General features: G+C 30.4%; 1 protein-coding gene across 1 annotated transcript in view; it reads right to left on the bottom strand.

Annotated features, from left to right (window-relative positions):
• The window catches only part of LOC100168802 (cartilage oligomeric matrix protein), a 25,917-nt gene extending 9,734 nt beyond the window's left edge, over positions 1 to 16,183 (bottom strand). The window contains exons 1-14 of the mRNA XM_001948427.5: positions 15,944 to 16,183; positions 11,975 to 12,145; positions 9,379 to 9,605; positions 7,656 to 7,830; positions 7,541 to 7,570; positions 7,351 to 7,424; positions 7,213 to 7,273; positions 5,513 to 5,704; positions 3,639 to 3,755; positions 3,387 to 3,487; positions 2,490 to 2,720; positions 2,101 to 2,268; positions 647 to 751; positions 461 to 568 (exon numbers count right to left, since the gene is read on the bottom strand). Of these exons, the coding sequence (XP_001948462.2) occupies positions 461 to 568; positions 647 to 751; positions 2,101 to 2,268; positions 2,490 to 2,720; positions 3,387 to 3,487; positions 3,639 to 3,755; positions 5,513 to 5,704; positions 7,213 to 7,273; positions 7,351 to 7,424; positions 7,541 to 7,570; positions 7,656 to 7,830; positions 9,379 to 9,605; positions 11,975 to 12,145; positions 15,944 to 16,022 (1,839 nt within the window). The 5' untranslated portion in view covers positions 16,023 to 16,183. The remainder of the gene's footprint in view (positions 1 to 460; positions 569 to 646; positions 752 to 2,100; positions 2,269 to 2,489; positions 2,721 to 3,386; positions 3,488 to 3,638; positions 3,756 to 5,512; positions 5,705 to 7,212; positions 7,274 to 7,350; positions 7,425 to 7,540; positions 7,571 to 7,655; positions 7,831 to 9,378; positions 9,606 to 11,974; positions 12,146 to 15,943) is intronic.

Raw genomic sequence — 16,183 nt, 5'->3', positions numbered from 1 at the left:
CTATACAAGTATTTTTTGTTATTCTTCAAAGCTATATAAACAGGAAAACTCAGGATGGACAATTCAGTGAAAATAACAAAATTATCTAATGTGGAAAATTGGCCACTGTGGAAATTTAAAATGATGGTAATTCTCAACTCATTTGAATTAACGTCAATAATTACGGGAGAGTGGAAAAAGCTTAGTTCTAGAATTACAAATACAGGAAAAGAAACTGACTAGGAAGCTATAGAGCTAGATGGCAAAGGTCAGCTATTTCATGTCATTTTTGTCCAGATCTGCAAACATAATCCTAAACTGAACACAGTCTACGATAAGCGTAGATATATTATATTATTATAATATTATTGACAACTACCTACATAGTGTGGTTACCTATACTCTCCTTAATATACAACTAAACTTAATACCACACTGATTTTTCTCCCACTGCCCTACATGATTAGTCTTATTGTCTTACCGGTGTGTTTGGCACGCCATCGTTGTCGGCGTCGTCATCGCACACGTCGCCAATGCCGTCGTGGTCCGCGTCTTCTTGTCCCGAATTGGGTACCCTGACGCAATTGTCCTGTGCCCCGAAACAAAGAAAACGCGATGTATACGTTTTTCGTATATTATATTTATTGGACAGTTATACTGCACTAACCTTTTTACACCGCGTGTCATTGCATGCCAAATCGATGTCCGGCCATCTATCCAAATCCAAGTCTGGTCCGCATATTTTGCCGTTTCCAGCCCAGCCTACGACACACTAAAATATCGAACGACGATGAGCACCTATTATTTTATTACTATACTATAACAGTATTATACTATTTACTACACTGTCTACTAGTAGTATTTTTCTATTACCTCTAATAATCTACCATAAATTTTAGTAAATACCGTAAATATTGTGGTGAGAGGGGTGATAATGAAATGCCATTCCCCTCTTGATAATATACCTATACATAATATGAATTATGAAATACTTTAAATATAAGTATTCTTACAACTAGACTTTAGAGGTGTACTTCATTTTGCAATTACATTGCGTATCCAGTGGCGCATTTTCGGAAGGGGGTCCCGGGTCTCGACCCCCCCCCCCCAGAATGGAATTATATTTATTTATTTATTTATGTTGTATATCAACGGATATATATCCTTTTACAAATTATATAAAGAAAACATATCAGATAAAAATTAAATTAGTGTAGTAAAACCTAACAAAAACAGATAAAATAATATAAAAATAACTGAAATAAAAGTAATAATTAATATATAAAATTATAGTTACAGTGAAAGAGAAACAAGGCCAATATAATCTTGAGTTAGATGGAGAGAGTCCCTAGATAATGGAATATTTGACAAGTATATGGAATTATAATATATATATTAATAATTATAATTATTAATTCATAACTCATAAGTATTTTTATAATATTATACACTTACTTCTTTCTTAGACCCCCTGCGGACATTCATAGTAAAATAATATATTATGAGTAATACATTACATGAAACTAGTTGTTGCCAATTTGTGTAAATCAGTGGATTAGTATGGTCAGCGGTATTGTATGGCAAAAGGGTAAGTATAATAATATAACTATCAATATCAGTTTTAGTTTTTTTCAATTTGTAATTATGAATAAATTCCATAGGTATTATCTTGGTGGGGTAGGTCGATGGTGGGTACTCAAAAATATGCTGTGCAGTGTACAGTGTGGTTTATAGTTTATACATGTTCACAGTGGCGTGTAATAAAAAAAATGAATGTTGTTCAAATAATTTAAGTAACCTACGGGCTTAACCCTCATAATATTGTTACACTGACCTATAAAATGTCCTATTTTCATACTATTAATGCCCACACCCATGTTTGTTGCTTGAACAAGCCACTAATATAAAGTATAAGTATACGTAATTTATAGGTTTTTAGAAATGATCTAATATGATGGTATTGAATATTGATTAATTCGATCTTGCGATAGAGTATAAACCATTATTCGATATAATTTTATTATATTAGGTAGATAAAATATAATTTATTTGTATACATTTTATAAAGGCATAAAATATATTTGCTGTATGATAAATATATAAATCAAACATTCTACTTACTTCGCAAGAAAATTTACCAGTAGTTGATCTAACACACTCTCCGTTTTGATGACACATCGTACCATCCGGACACATCCACGGGGTTTTCTTTAGATTTTCGACCGATAAACAGCCCAACGACTGGTTTCCGATGTAGCCTGACCGACAGCCACCGCAACGATAAGAACCCTGATCAACGAGAAAATAAGAACGAAATTAGTCAAATTACTGTCAAAGTAAGTATACACTACCTGTGAATACACTCAACATAGACATAATATATATATATAATATATGCAAAATATGTTTATCTTTTTAAAATTACGTAATACGTATCACAAATTTAATTCTGGTACGAATAACAATACTAAACTAGTTGAAAAAACGTGTGAAAAAGTAGATGATCTCACTTCGGTGTTTATGCACTGCGAGTTGGGTGCACAGCCACCGTTTCGGCCGTCGGAGCATTCGTCAATATCCACGCACCGGTGACGACCCTCGTCCGTCCTCCTTGTGCCTTCGGCACCAATACCCTGTGATGGGCCCACGGTCGTGTAACCCGGTGGACATTGACCGCATTTGTAACCAGGTCGAAGGTTTGTGCACTGCACTCGGGGATCACAAGGTTCATCCAGATCACACTGTAATGATCGAAATGATACGAATTATACAAGCGTACAACAACATAACAAGAGAAACTTTACAATTACGAAGATTTTGTCAGACTTAGGGGTGGATAGAGGGGTTTTAATGTTTTATAAATCCCTTATATTATATGCGTACCTATCAGCCGGAATTTAATCCCCCAATTCCCAGATAGTTTTGAACTTGAATTTTTTTGTTTAACCTGTGGCAACTTAGGCAATTGGGTTGTTTTCAACTGTGGGGGAGGGTACTGTAGGTTTGGTTAACACGTGTGTTTTAGTTTTGCCAGAATTTCAAATTGGACACCCGTAGGTTTCTGCCATGCCAGGTAGGGGGATGGTGGCCTCTGCCCGAGATCGAGATTCGAACCGACAATGGTAGGTACGCGTCGGAACAGACGCCGTACCTAGTCCGTTCGGCCACTCCGTCCTCCAGTTTTTATTTTGGTTAACAACTAAACAGGCAATAACAGTTTAGCCAATGTCAGTAGTAATGTATAGTATACAATGCATTCTATAATCTATTTGATCCCGCCATAAAGAGTCCGCCAACCGTTTTAGTAGCTTGTACATAAAAACACTGAATTAACATTTTACCACAGATTATAATATTTTATATAATCTGTGGTAGGTAAACATTGTTGAAATATTCAAATATCCCACCTCATCTAGATCAACGCAGTTCGTTCCATTGCCAGTAAACCCCGTTGGACAACTGCCGCACTTGAAGAAAGGTGGTTCTTCACACGGCAGGCATTGCACACCTACAAAGATCAAATAGTAATAATATTATAACCTATACTCTTCGTATCTTACCATGAATATATTTTAAAACTTTTCTTTCTCGGTACCTCAGTAGTATATATTATATAAAAATTATACGCACGTCATAGTTCTGAGGTATCGTGTACCTACCTGGAGAACAAGGGGCTAAGTCACATCCACGTGGACGGCACCTCTGACCGTCGCCGATGAACCCTTCCGGACAGGGACCGCATCGGAAACCTTCTACGGTGTCTTGACATCTGACGCCTGCAACATTTCGTTTAGTGAAATGTCTAGTATTTATGTCATAATATCATGTCAATGATGTATAATATATATAAAGTGTTAGTTAATACTGACTAAAAGTCTGAGGAGAGCTACCAGGGGAAGCATTTTCGTCCTCAGCCGACGACCATTAAAATTCGGTACTTAACCGTCATCTCACTCAATTCCGTTATCTTGACGGACGCCTACGATAAATGATAATTGCCTTGGTACCCACTATACCCATATACCGGATTGATCCCCGGATGGTCTACAGGTTCGGTTAAGCATACGAATTGGTTCTCCGACAAACTTTAATTTTAATTATATAATTATGTAAAAATAATTTTTTCAACAATTAATGTTGACAAATTATTTTATATTAATCCAGCTAACTAGTTTTAGAGATTAACACGTTTGCAGTGTTGCTGTAATCAATCTGTATACGAAAATAAGGAATACGGCTATATCAGCTACCATACACGATACACAATAATATACCAACCTACGTATTTTTCATTACTAATTATAATAAAATAGGTAATTTATATAATGGTCTCGCTCAATATCAAAAAAGTCGAACGTCGAAGTTAATTAAAATAAATAATAATATAATTAAAAATTAATGAGCTACCTACCTAAACATTTTCAACAGATACACTACGTATACAGATTATAAGAACTTTAAACTCGATTAAATTTTTTCATTTATTTTGTTCACCAATTAAGTTTTCCTTTTTATCTGTTTTTCTTGACTTTAAGCGTGTTTCTTTGTTATAGATATGTTTCATATTATATAACATTAAATTTCTTTTTGGATCAACAAAACAAATAAATTTTAGGTGGTGTGATAAATAATTCTGATTTGAGTTTTCTGTCAAACAATTCGCAACAATGTGTAGTTCATTCTGAAGTAGATGAAAGCTCTACCCACATTTTTGGTAGAAAATCACAGCAGTCATCAGATCTTAATAATATTAGGTACCTATTTTTACGTATCGGAACCAATTAGAAAAGTTGTATGATGATAATATATGGTTTACACTTTGACCCGGGAACCAATTCCAATCTTGACTACCACCTGTTTCCGTGAAATATATATGGAAAGTAAAACTAACATCCAAAATTAAATTTCTTAAATTATATTAGGTTTAAGTTATTAGTAGTATTATTAATTATAATATTATGAATCACTAGAATTTACTAAATACTGAAAAAATATGTCTTTGAATTACAATATTATATTGAGTTCATTAAAACACAATATTATTGTGGATACAAATCATGGTAGAGATTTGATAGAATTTTACACTCAGGTTAGGTAGATGATAGAGATCCATCATTTATTTTATTGTGGGAGGCTTTTGAATATTTTTGGGCAGGCGCCTCAAGCACCTTTTAATCTCTGCCTATGATAAAACCCTATTGTAAATCTACGTAGGTACATTGCAGGTGACAGATGCATTAGCTCACAGCTGTGTATACTGTAATATTGTGATATAAAATATTTTTTAAAAAATGCATGGACAAAAATAAGTATTTTTTTCATTTTTATTATAAAAAAAACTAAAGAGGGATTCATATTCATTTTGAGGGGCTTTGCCAGTGAGGAACAAACCCTTATTCTCGTCATTGCAGAGTGCAGATGCTTTAAGTCAACCAATAAGTGTTATCGGTAAAAACTAAAAAGTTTAATATTAATTCTAATATTACTACTATTTAGGATTTAACTTGTACTATGAGCATAATATTATAAATACCTGGAGCACATGGCTTCACCGCGCATGTCCGGCCTGGTTTGCACATCTTGCCGTCGCCCACCATTCCTTGTGGACACCGGCCACACCGCGGTCCGTCGGGCGTGTCACGGCACTCCGCTCCGGGATAACACACCGGGGGACTGCTGTTGCAACTAGGTTTCGGCGGCGGCAGGGTCGGTATGTTACCACCACCTGTCCAATACCGATTGTTTAAATATAGTGTTGTTTTGTGTGATTTTTACTCGTTTTTCATTAATATGCTAATTTAGATAAATATATCGAAACACCCACACCGAAACTGGAAACGGTGTAGACACTACGCGGTGACAATAATTGAAAGTTATTATAAAGTTATCGTGGATATCACCTGTTGTCTTATACATAATATAGTGTATCGGTCTTTTATGAAGAAAAATGTAACATCAGTCATCAAGTGTCTTAAAGTCTCAAGTGTAAATAATATTTTGTCTTTTAATTGTTCATAACGTAGATACCTAATAGGTACGTAGATATTATCATGTTTTGTGTATTCAACAATTTATTATATAGGTTTCAATTTTTATAACAATTATTTTAATTAATCGTAGGTAGGTATAAAAAAAAGCATAACATGTGCAGTTGTGCTTGTAAGACATTATGTACCTAGCAGTCAGTAAACATGTTTATCGCACAAGCTTAAATTTGTTTTTATTAAAAATATGTCACTTTAATAAGTAAATTAATGACAATATAATTAGAACATAATACATATAATATTATGTATTTTTTAGCTTAAATGTTGTTTTTAGTAAACATTTTGAACTTTAAAACTCATGAATCGTAATTCATTATTGATTCATGCATATCCAAATGGTGTAAGAAATATATTTTTATTAGGAAACGAGCTATAAGACACAAGTAGTTACGTACTTGTATGGCTAAATGTTATAATATTACAAACATATACCTACTATAGTCTATAAATTATGATTATTTACGAATTATGTAATAATTATATAGGTATACTAGCTGTAATAATTATTCTCTACAAAACAAATTGTTTTGATTATTTAATGAATTATATTGCTCATAGTAAATATTATCTTGGCAATTAAATATTTCTATCAAAGTTTTAAAACAAGTTTTTGTCATTATTAATAAATTTAATATTAGGTGTGCATAGAAAATTCTTTTGTGTTAATATTTTTTGATGCATAATTTTTAACCAGTTTTCAAAAAGTTTTCAATTTGTTCTTAGTACTAAACACTCAATTTTGAACAAATTTATAATCTTATTATTCAATACCTAGAAATCCATTACTTATGATATAGAGTATTTATAGGTATTCCCAAAGACCAGCCTTGGACAAAAAATACAAATTAAATAATACATACTACTCCACAGTTGTATAGGTACAGTACGCTGACCAAGGCTGGACTTGGGTGGTATTTGATCAAAAAAAAAAAGAAGAATGCTTTATGAAAAATAAATTTAAAAAAATTTATTTTCGTAAAATAACACAACGGTGCAATAGGTTACAAACGGTTAAATTACTAGATCTGATTTTTACGTATATTAATGAGAAGTTAGTATAGGTAGTATAAAATAAATAAAGGTCATTTTTCAAGTATGTAGGCTACTAATTATTAAATTATATAAATCAAATAACTAGAGTCGAAGTCCAGCCCTGGATCACTGTGAGCCTACGTTTTCCTCATACCTGGCCTGCAGAAGTCGTCGCACTGCTCAAGCAATTGGCGTAGTCTATAAATCTCGAGTCGCTATAAAAATATTCAGTTTAATTAATGACTGTGTTGTTTTAGTCTTAGCCATCAGGCATTTGTTTGAGTCTACTCACTTGAGCTTCAACGTCTTCTCTAAGTTTTTTAACCATCTGCATCAACTCTTGAATAGTTTTTACGAAAAACAGATCTAAAAATACAATAAGACACAATGTGTATATTATTACATGGCGAGTAATCTGTGTACTACCTATGCATATAGTGCATTAGTGAGGTTAGAAAATAAAACAAAGTTTCTCCACTTACCATCACAGTCGTGATTGATTGGAATATCACCTGAAATCCATAAAGGTTTATGATATGAAGTACAAAAATAATATTATAATACGTATTTTATATTGGTATATATTTTGAAAGTTACCTCTTCCAATACTTGGCATTCGAATTCCAATTTCGGTAACTGGAAGTGGTTGCATCGCAGGCATTAGTTCTACGTCGTCTGAACCATCGTCAATAGTTGGACATTTTTGTGCCGTCAAAGTAGTTTTCCAATCTGTATCTGGGAATACTTTTATTTGGAATCTTCTTTCGTGCGTCTATAAGATTATAAAACCAATATTATTAAAATAAACTTAAAATAGGACAAATATTTTTTATGATTAAAAAATAAAATCAACTAAAAGTTACAACTTGCAGTCATTATTGGCATGTTTATGGGAGAATGACATGATGCCAGACCCTCTGAATAATCTAAATTTCATTTTACTTCATTTCGTTCGAAAATTTATTCACTCCAATAAAATATATGATAGTTTTATTTCAAACATTACGGGTGGTCTACCACTGTGCACCTGCTATTTGTTTTTAATAATACCATGTATGTTTTAATGTTTATATCTGTTCAATACGACTAATACAATGAATTTCCAAAGTAAACTATAAAACTGTAAGTTTGTTTAAAACTAATTTCCACTCTGAATCGTTTATAAAATATTAAAATGTCAATAATTGTCATGTTCGAATTAAAAATAAGAATATACGATTATACACTACTGTCTACTTTCACTTATATAGAAATTGTAATACATATAAATATTTGGTGAAAAATTCAAGTCATTACACTTGTTTATTTTTTAAATAAAACAAAAACAAAATCGAATTTGTCGAAATAGTTTTATGTAAAAATTTCCGTTTTTTTTTTTTAAAAATTATTGATAATATTAATTACAAACAAGATCCGATTTCCTACTGGTCTTTAAATGTGTGCCTACTACCTAATTGTAATTAGTTGCATGTCTATTTGTATGTGTAAGTAGTACAAGTGCCTATATTATGTATATGTGTCACACAACATTAGTTATAGGATATAAATTATTGTATAACTGAAGAAAATAATATCATCATTATATTATTAAAGGTAAATAGTCACAAAATATGGATGGGACATCCACATTCAATATATTATATTACCGTAATATGTTTGTACTATATACCTATCTAGTTATGGTAATGACTATAATGTCTGGTTTTAAGGTATTTACCATGTGTAATGTGAATGAATACACGGTAAATTCTAGATTGAAATTTGAAGTATGTATGCATTATGTAATATTGTAATTATTATGTTATATACGATAGGACAATTACGTAAACATTTTAATGATACATTGATACCTATTCACAGATGGTTTAAGTGTGCTTATAGCGACTTAAGAGTTATAATTTATACTCTATGACAGTTAATAGAAATAAAAAGCGCATCTCCACGAAAAATGCACTTTATGTTATGCTTATGTTGTAGTTTATTCAGCTTAAGATACTATACTTAGATTCAAATTTGTTAAATAAAATATATTTTGAATCTTTCTTCATTTTCATACCTAAATATATCAAGTGTTAAACATATGTTTAGATAGATACTTGAATTTATGTTTATTCAATATATTATGATCCTTTGATTTTTAGATTATTTAATCGTCAATTTCAAACATGACATTATGCCAATGGTAATGTATACTACGATTAAAATTATTTTTTAGTGTATACGAATACAAATTTAGCATGTTAATGGATTTTAATGTATACACTATACACTATATAGTTTTTTTAATTTAATTTTTAATATAAGCCTGATAATTACTTACCATCTGTAAATGAGGATCCCTCATGTCAAAATACACTTCTCGAAGAGTTTTAATCGTCCGCAGTGTACCGAAGTGCTCGCAGTTGACATATAATGTCATGGTAGCCCCTGGTTTCCTCTGATCCACGGCCAACACAAGTGTCTTTGAAGATGATGTATTATTAATCAAAGATTTTACATTATAGTTCTCAGTTACTGTATTGCCATTGCTCTTGGTTGATACGATTACTACAAAAACGTACATAGTATAGTATATAATTTTATTTGGATGAATAAAAAATCAGTTATAAGTTATGGATATATTAAAAATGTCTATAGGTACGTCTAGTTATGATTATGAATTGTACCACAAGAAAATTCATCAACTTTAATGGATTTACTAGAGAATTGAACAAAAATAATGAAGTTTTAAAACAAGCCATCAAGGTACAAGACTACAAGACTACAAGAGTACAAGACACATGGTGTTTAGTTTTTCGTTCCTAAAATGTTTTATTTTTATCATTATAATAATATAACTTAGTAAATATATCATATATAAATATATTCATACTATAGTTAAAATAAATCTCAAACTAATGAAATGAGCTAAACGCAAACAGTTTCGAAATTTAAAAAAAATAGAACAGATATCGTCCCACTCTTGTATCTTAGAATACATTAAATATTTTACTAACATTCAAATTCCATGTATCTCATAATTATATGCTGTCAGTACGCTGCAATAGTTTATATGTTATTCAAATTTCACCTTAATCCAAGTTTATTTACGGTCAAGACAATAGGCTTCTCCGGAAACCATAATATATTGGTATTTTTTCCTCACTTCACTCACGTACCTAGAGATTTTTTTCCGTCTCTCGTTCGTCAAGAACTTAAATAGGCTAGTATAATGCGCGATATGTCGTGGGATTATCTGGTAGTATATCCTTTTAAGGACGCATGTCTAACTGGATCTTCGGAGGAATTTGCCGATCACTGTTTCTTTTTTATCCTTTTCCTTAGCTTTGCTACTCATTTTTTTTTTATATTTTATTTATGGATTATATAAAAAGAGTAAGAGATGCTTTAATAATGCGTCATTCGCATTTGTAACAATAATCTACACATATATTTTGCAAATTGTAATACAAATTTCAACATTTATTTTTCAGATAAATTTAAATAATTAGTTTTAATTAGTATTTTATTCTTGAATATTGATTTGTTAGATAATATTATTTTGGTTTATTGAAGAATTTTTGGCATGAAATACTTATCCCAATCTAGGAGATCGATAATGGTGTATAATTCATTGAAAATAAAACAATAATTTATCTTAAAACTGTGAAAGCCATGAAAAGAAAAACTTCGTTTTGGAAAGTATTTTTAATATGTTTATAGGTTATTTATAACATTATTTATGACTTCGAATTGTATGATAATACATTGTAACTTGTAAGCATAATAAAGGATATATTATGGCCTATGGGTATAGTTACTTCCGGGGTAACTTCAATAAAAAAAAATCCTATACCCATGATTGGCCCAATACCGATACAAAAAAAGAATATAACAGTTCCTATTATGGCAAGAATCATTTATTACAAAATGAGTCACTAAAGAAATGTGGTCCTCGTAAAATAATTATATATAAATAGGCCAGATGACGTTTTTGGAACTAACTGTTTATTAGCCCATATAATAAAATTGAACAATACGATTAATGTTTATTTTAAGAGAATTTAGTTCATAGTATTTTAAATTGTTGTCATACATTTTTTTCTATTATACAAACAACAAATTATATCAATTATGCAAAACGTATGACTTTGATTTAAATGTAATTGAGATAAGAAATTAAAAGAAAAAAAATATTTAAAATAAAATACTTACTAAAATTAACCAAAACGCTAATAGGTACTTTACTGTAATTAGAATATTGAAACAAGTTACCTATATTTCACTCTGTAAAACGCAAGTTGTTTAGAAAATGGAAATTTATAAAATACTTTAATTTTTTATACATATATACCTCTATGGATAAATAGGTACATAATACATATATAAACACCGTGAATGTAATTCTGATTACATATTATAGAGTATAGACAATTATCTATTCATCTGTATACAACTGATGCATTCTATTATAATATATATTATATGATAATAATACGCCTATGAAACTCGAGTAACTCAATACAAGTGGGCACACAGAGCACATATTAATATCAATTCTATACAAAAAAAACACTGTACATAATAATATAATATACGATACACCTACCTAATAGTAATTTAAAAACTGTTGAAAAAAATTGCGGTAGGTAATCCCGTGTAAAGTATAGGTATTCTGCAAATACGACGCTATTGGTTACACGTGAGATGATAATATTATAGTTTGTATATAAAGTATTTTTTTTAGATCATCGAGCATCGGATCCAACACGACAAGCCTACACACGACGCGTATACCCACAAAACCTACGCACCAAGTATATACGATCTACGGCGGCAGTGGTTTTATTGGGGTAAAGATTTATTACGTCCGTTTCTTTTTCTGTTGCCTTACACCATAAACAATATCAAATATCATAATAATATACACTACATACCTTGTCCTTCAGTCCTATCGATCTTTAACGTGAATTGATAGTAACCGGGAAATTCAATGGTGGCCACAGTTTCGGGTTTGCGGTGCTTCCGTCCGTTCGGCGGTCCATCGTCTTTGATCACTATTGTAAATCTATCGCTGGACACCGCGTCTTCGACGGCTTTCGTGACTTCTACGGAAAACATGATAATATCCATTAATCATACTGGTATTATTGTTTATCTATAATTTATTGTAAATTTATTACGTATTACGTGTCATGATTGTGTGACAACACCTTCGCGATTTTGATTTGTCGGTATATATTATACCTATGGTTTTAACGCATTAGGGAAAACACATTGTCATCGAATAATGAAAAAGTAAATTACACTGTGGACAAAAATGTCCATTGAAATAGAATATAGATATAATAAGTATATCTAGTATACCTATAGCCTATAGGTATAATTCTTTACGCATTCGCTTGTCCCACACCTGAGAGCGCACCTCACACATGGCACGTGTTGGTGTATTCAATCAGTCATCAAAGCATCGCAGTTGAATTACTTTGGTATAAACTATTGTCATTTACAATGGTCTGTGTGGTTATTGTGAACACGAAAGATTTGCCAAGAGTTCTAGTTAAACACCTGTGGCTCAGTCACGACGTTCATATTTCAGTCATTTGTACTAAAAATAAATTATGCGTTCTCAGTTGTTAACGTCCGTCATAGTACGAATAAGGTACCTATATGGTGTAACGCGGTTAGGTGACCCACGTATAATTAATTTACGCTAGGTTAGTACAATATTGAGTTTAAACAGCTTCTGATAACATTTAAATGTCTTTTATAAGTGAAAGTGGCTCAGACGCAGTTAAAATAAGAATAAGTAATTTTTTGTTCTCCATCTAAAAATTATTCCCATCCTACATAGTACGGAATATACCTACATATTGCAACAAATTGTAACTTTTTAATACTGCCATTTTTTAATAAGTCTTGTTATTTATGTTCATTTATCGTATTACTAACTATTTTAATGTAAACTTAATTTAATTCTTAACATTTTTATTGATCTGTAAATGTTAATAGTTAGGTTAGGTTAGGTTAGGTTATTTATTGAGTATAGGTAATACCTAACTATGCGAAATGTGATAGTTGATTACTGTAGGTCCATTAATTTATATATTTTGTTAATTATTTAAAAAAAATATTTATTACTACCTAGGTATAGGTAATAATTATAAAACAGCGATCTGTTGATAAATATTTATTTACAATTATTTTGCCCAATGCTTACGTCATAGAATCTTCTTTCCATAAATTATAGCATAGATGCAAGTTGCATCATGATACCTATATTATTTTTTCAAGAAAAATTAAAGAAACTCAAATCACAACTAAGTTTTGTAATAAAGTAGGTACCTATTGGTATTTTATAGTTTGATAGAAATCAAACAAAAAACTCGTTTTTACACCTTTGATGTCACTTAACATTAAGCTATTAATATCTCTAAGAATTGTAAACAATTTTATTATCTTCCATATTCAGTATTGCATGTTAAGACCACATTCAATTTAAAAAGTAGGCACCTAAAGATTGTAATATAATATTATACAATAAACAAGATTTTCTAATTTTTTTTTTTTATGTTGAAGGCTGGTTTTAGTATTATTTTTTTATTATATTATATAAAAAAAATATTGTAATATCTACCAATATAACTTGTCCTTAAATTTTCTTTTTGGAATTTTATTATTTTTCAATGAATAATAAATAGTTATAATTGATTATTTTTAAATTATATCCACAAATAAATAAATTAAATAAGTAATAATATTGAAATAAAATCGACTCCAAACCAAATAAAATCAAAACCTTTTTACTTTTTAGAATGACCAAATTAAATAAATAAATAAAATAAAAATGTACAAGCTACTTATTATAGTAATTATGCAATATCTACCTAATAAATTAATGTTTCGTAGTTACAGTATTATAAACATAATATTATTAATCATTGTACAATTTTGTCAGAGCGTATGATTCTACTTTTTACTGACGATCAATTTAAGTCGTATTATGAAAGATAAATAATTACCATAGTAAAGCAATGGTTTATAGTAGTTGGAAAAATAGTGGGAATATTTTTCGAATATAAAGTGGTTATTTTTTAGCATATACTTCCATAAATATAATAAAACCATATAAATCAAATTTAAATTACATACTAATCTTCTATTCTATAGTACCTAGTCGAAAGTTGTTTTTTTTTTATTACATTCGTGTTTGTATAATAATTTATTTTACGAGTATTTATAGGTATCTATAATTAAAAGTTTCGATCTGCTTGTCATTCTTGTCATATTAATTATATCTTATCCCAGGATACAAAATATTATATATTATTGAATTTATCTGTTTATGTTTTGCATATAGTTATAGTATGCATAATACAATGTTATTGAAACAAATTATAAGGAAACTTACGTTCGGTGTAACTCTAATGGATAATGGATATTATAATACATGACACCAACCAATTATATTTCGTTTTCAGTAATAAATTATAACATTCTGTAAGAATTTATTAATTCAAAAGTTATGTAAAAATGTATAAACATCCCCAATACAACCTAAATTAAACCGTTTAAGTCTCGAAGTAGCAGTTATATGTAATATACTAGTATGTATTATAATTAATAATTTATAGGTAATTCATAATATTTTCATGTATAATTATATGGTCCAAAATATCCATTATAAAATATATGTATCTATAATAAAACGGATACCATCATTGCATGATTCGTTTGTTTTTTTATTCAAGTTCAACAATAACAAACGATGGGCGTTTAATATACATTAATTACTTACTAAAAATTTGGCACAACGAGGCAGATGTTTACTATATAAAAAATTCTTGACTATATACAATATATATTCCCATAAATAATAATTGTATAGAAACAAACATGAAAACTCTTTACATTCGTTCTATTGAACCTTATGGTTAATGATTTATTAATTTATCTTATATCTGTAGAATATACTTAAACTTTTAAATATATAAATATAAATATTTAATTATATTAAACTATATTATAAATACAAATATTATATGACTTAATAAATGTATTAATTATTTTTCAAGTAATGGAGTCTACGTAGGTAACCAGGTAGGTACTTAAAAAGTTAGTTAATATAATCATAGTGTATTTAAGGGTAATGAGTAGGTAATGACTTATAACTTACAATCAGGCCTAACGAAAAGGGGAGGAGGATTCCCCCGGGCGTGACATTTTTTAAGAGTGGCCAGAAAAATAAGAATTTAATGATTCTCGGCACGGGTTTCTCTCTCCACGGCCCTCCTTGTGAGTATATGACTGTTTGATGGAATAGTTGATTTGTAATATTAATCAAAATTAATTAATTAATTTAATAATTACAATTTACTAAAAATCCTAAGTACAAAAACTTCCAATAATACAAAGCTAATATTAAGTCGCTTATTAGTTATTACTAGGTATTATATCTTATTGTTAAGCGTATAACATATACCTACACAGAACCTACAAAGTAGTTTCAGATAATTATTTTTCGGATGTTAACATTTTTGAGTGTATAAAATGTTAATATTTATTAGGATGTAAAAACAATAATAAGAGAGTTTTATTTTTTGAGTGAGAAGAGTTGGATTCATTACCAAACGACCAAAACCTTATACGTTTTGATCATTTCTACAACCCGAGTATACTGTATACGAGTACCTACTGTAAATATATTTTTTTAAATAATAAAACGCTAAAATTTACGGTTTACCTATTCATTTTGTTGAAATTCGAAACTCATAAAATTCAATTTTTGCAAAATAATAAGAGCGCGGGGAGGGATTTCGCGTCGTACCATTTTTTTACAAAAAATAAATTTCATTAAATGTTGGTATAGCCACGTACCTATATATAGGCTACATTTAATTACGTACCGTTGTCAACGGAGGCCGCGTCGGCGCTTAACACCAGTAACGCGCCGGCAAGAGCGACGAAAATCGCCGTTGCTCTCATTTCGCGGTGGTCGTGAAGTGGTCCTGTCTTGGTCCTGGAGCCTGCTGGTCCGCTGATGGTCGTTGTCACCGCGATCGCCGCCGATATACAGCCGGTGCAGCGCGTGTGAAACTGTACGGCGAGCGGCTATCGTTTGCGACCTCCTACTCACAAACCGGTCG

The sequence above is a fragment of the Acyrthosiphon pisum genome, chromosome A1, assembly GCF_005508785.2.
Source record: "Acyrthosiphon pisum isolate AL4f chromosome A1, pea_aphid_22Mar2018_4r6ur, whole genome shotgun sequence".
Taxonomy (NCBI): domain Eukaryota; kingdom Metazoa; phylum Arthropoda; class Insecta; order Hemiptera; family Aphididae; genus Acyrthosiphon; species Acyrthosiphon pisum.
This window is presented reverse-complemented; position numbering and strand designations above follow the sequence as displayed.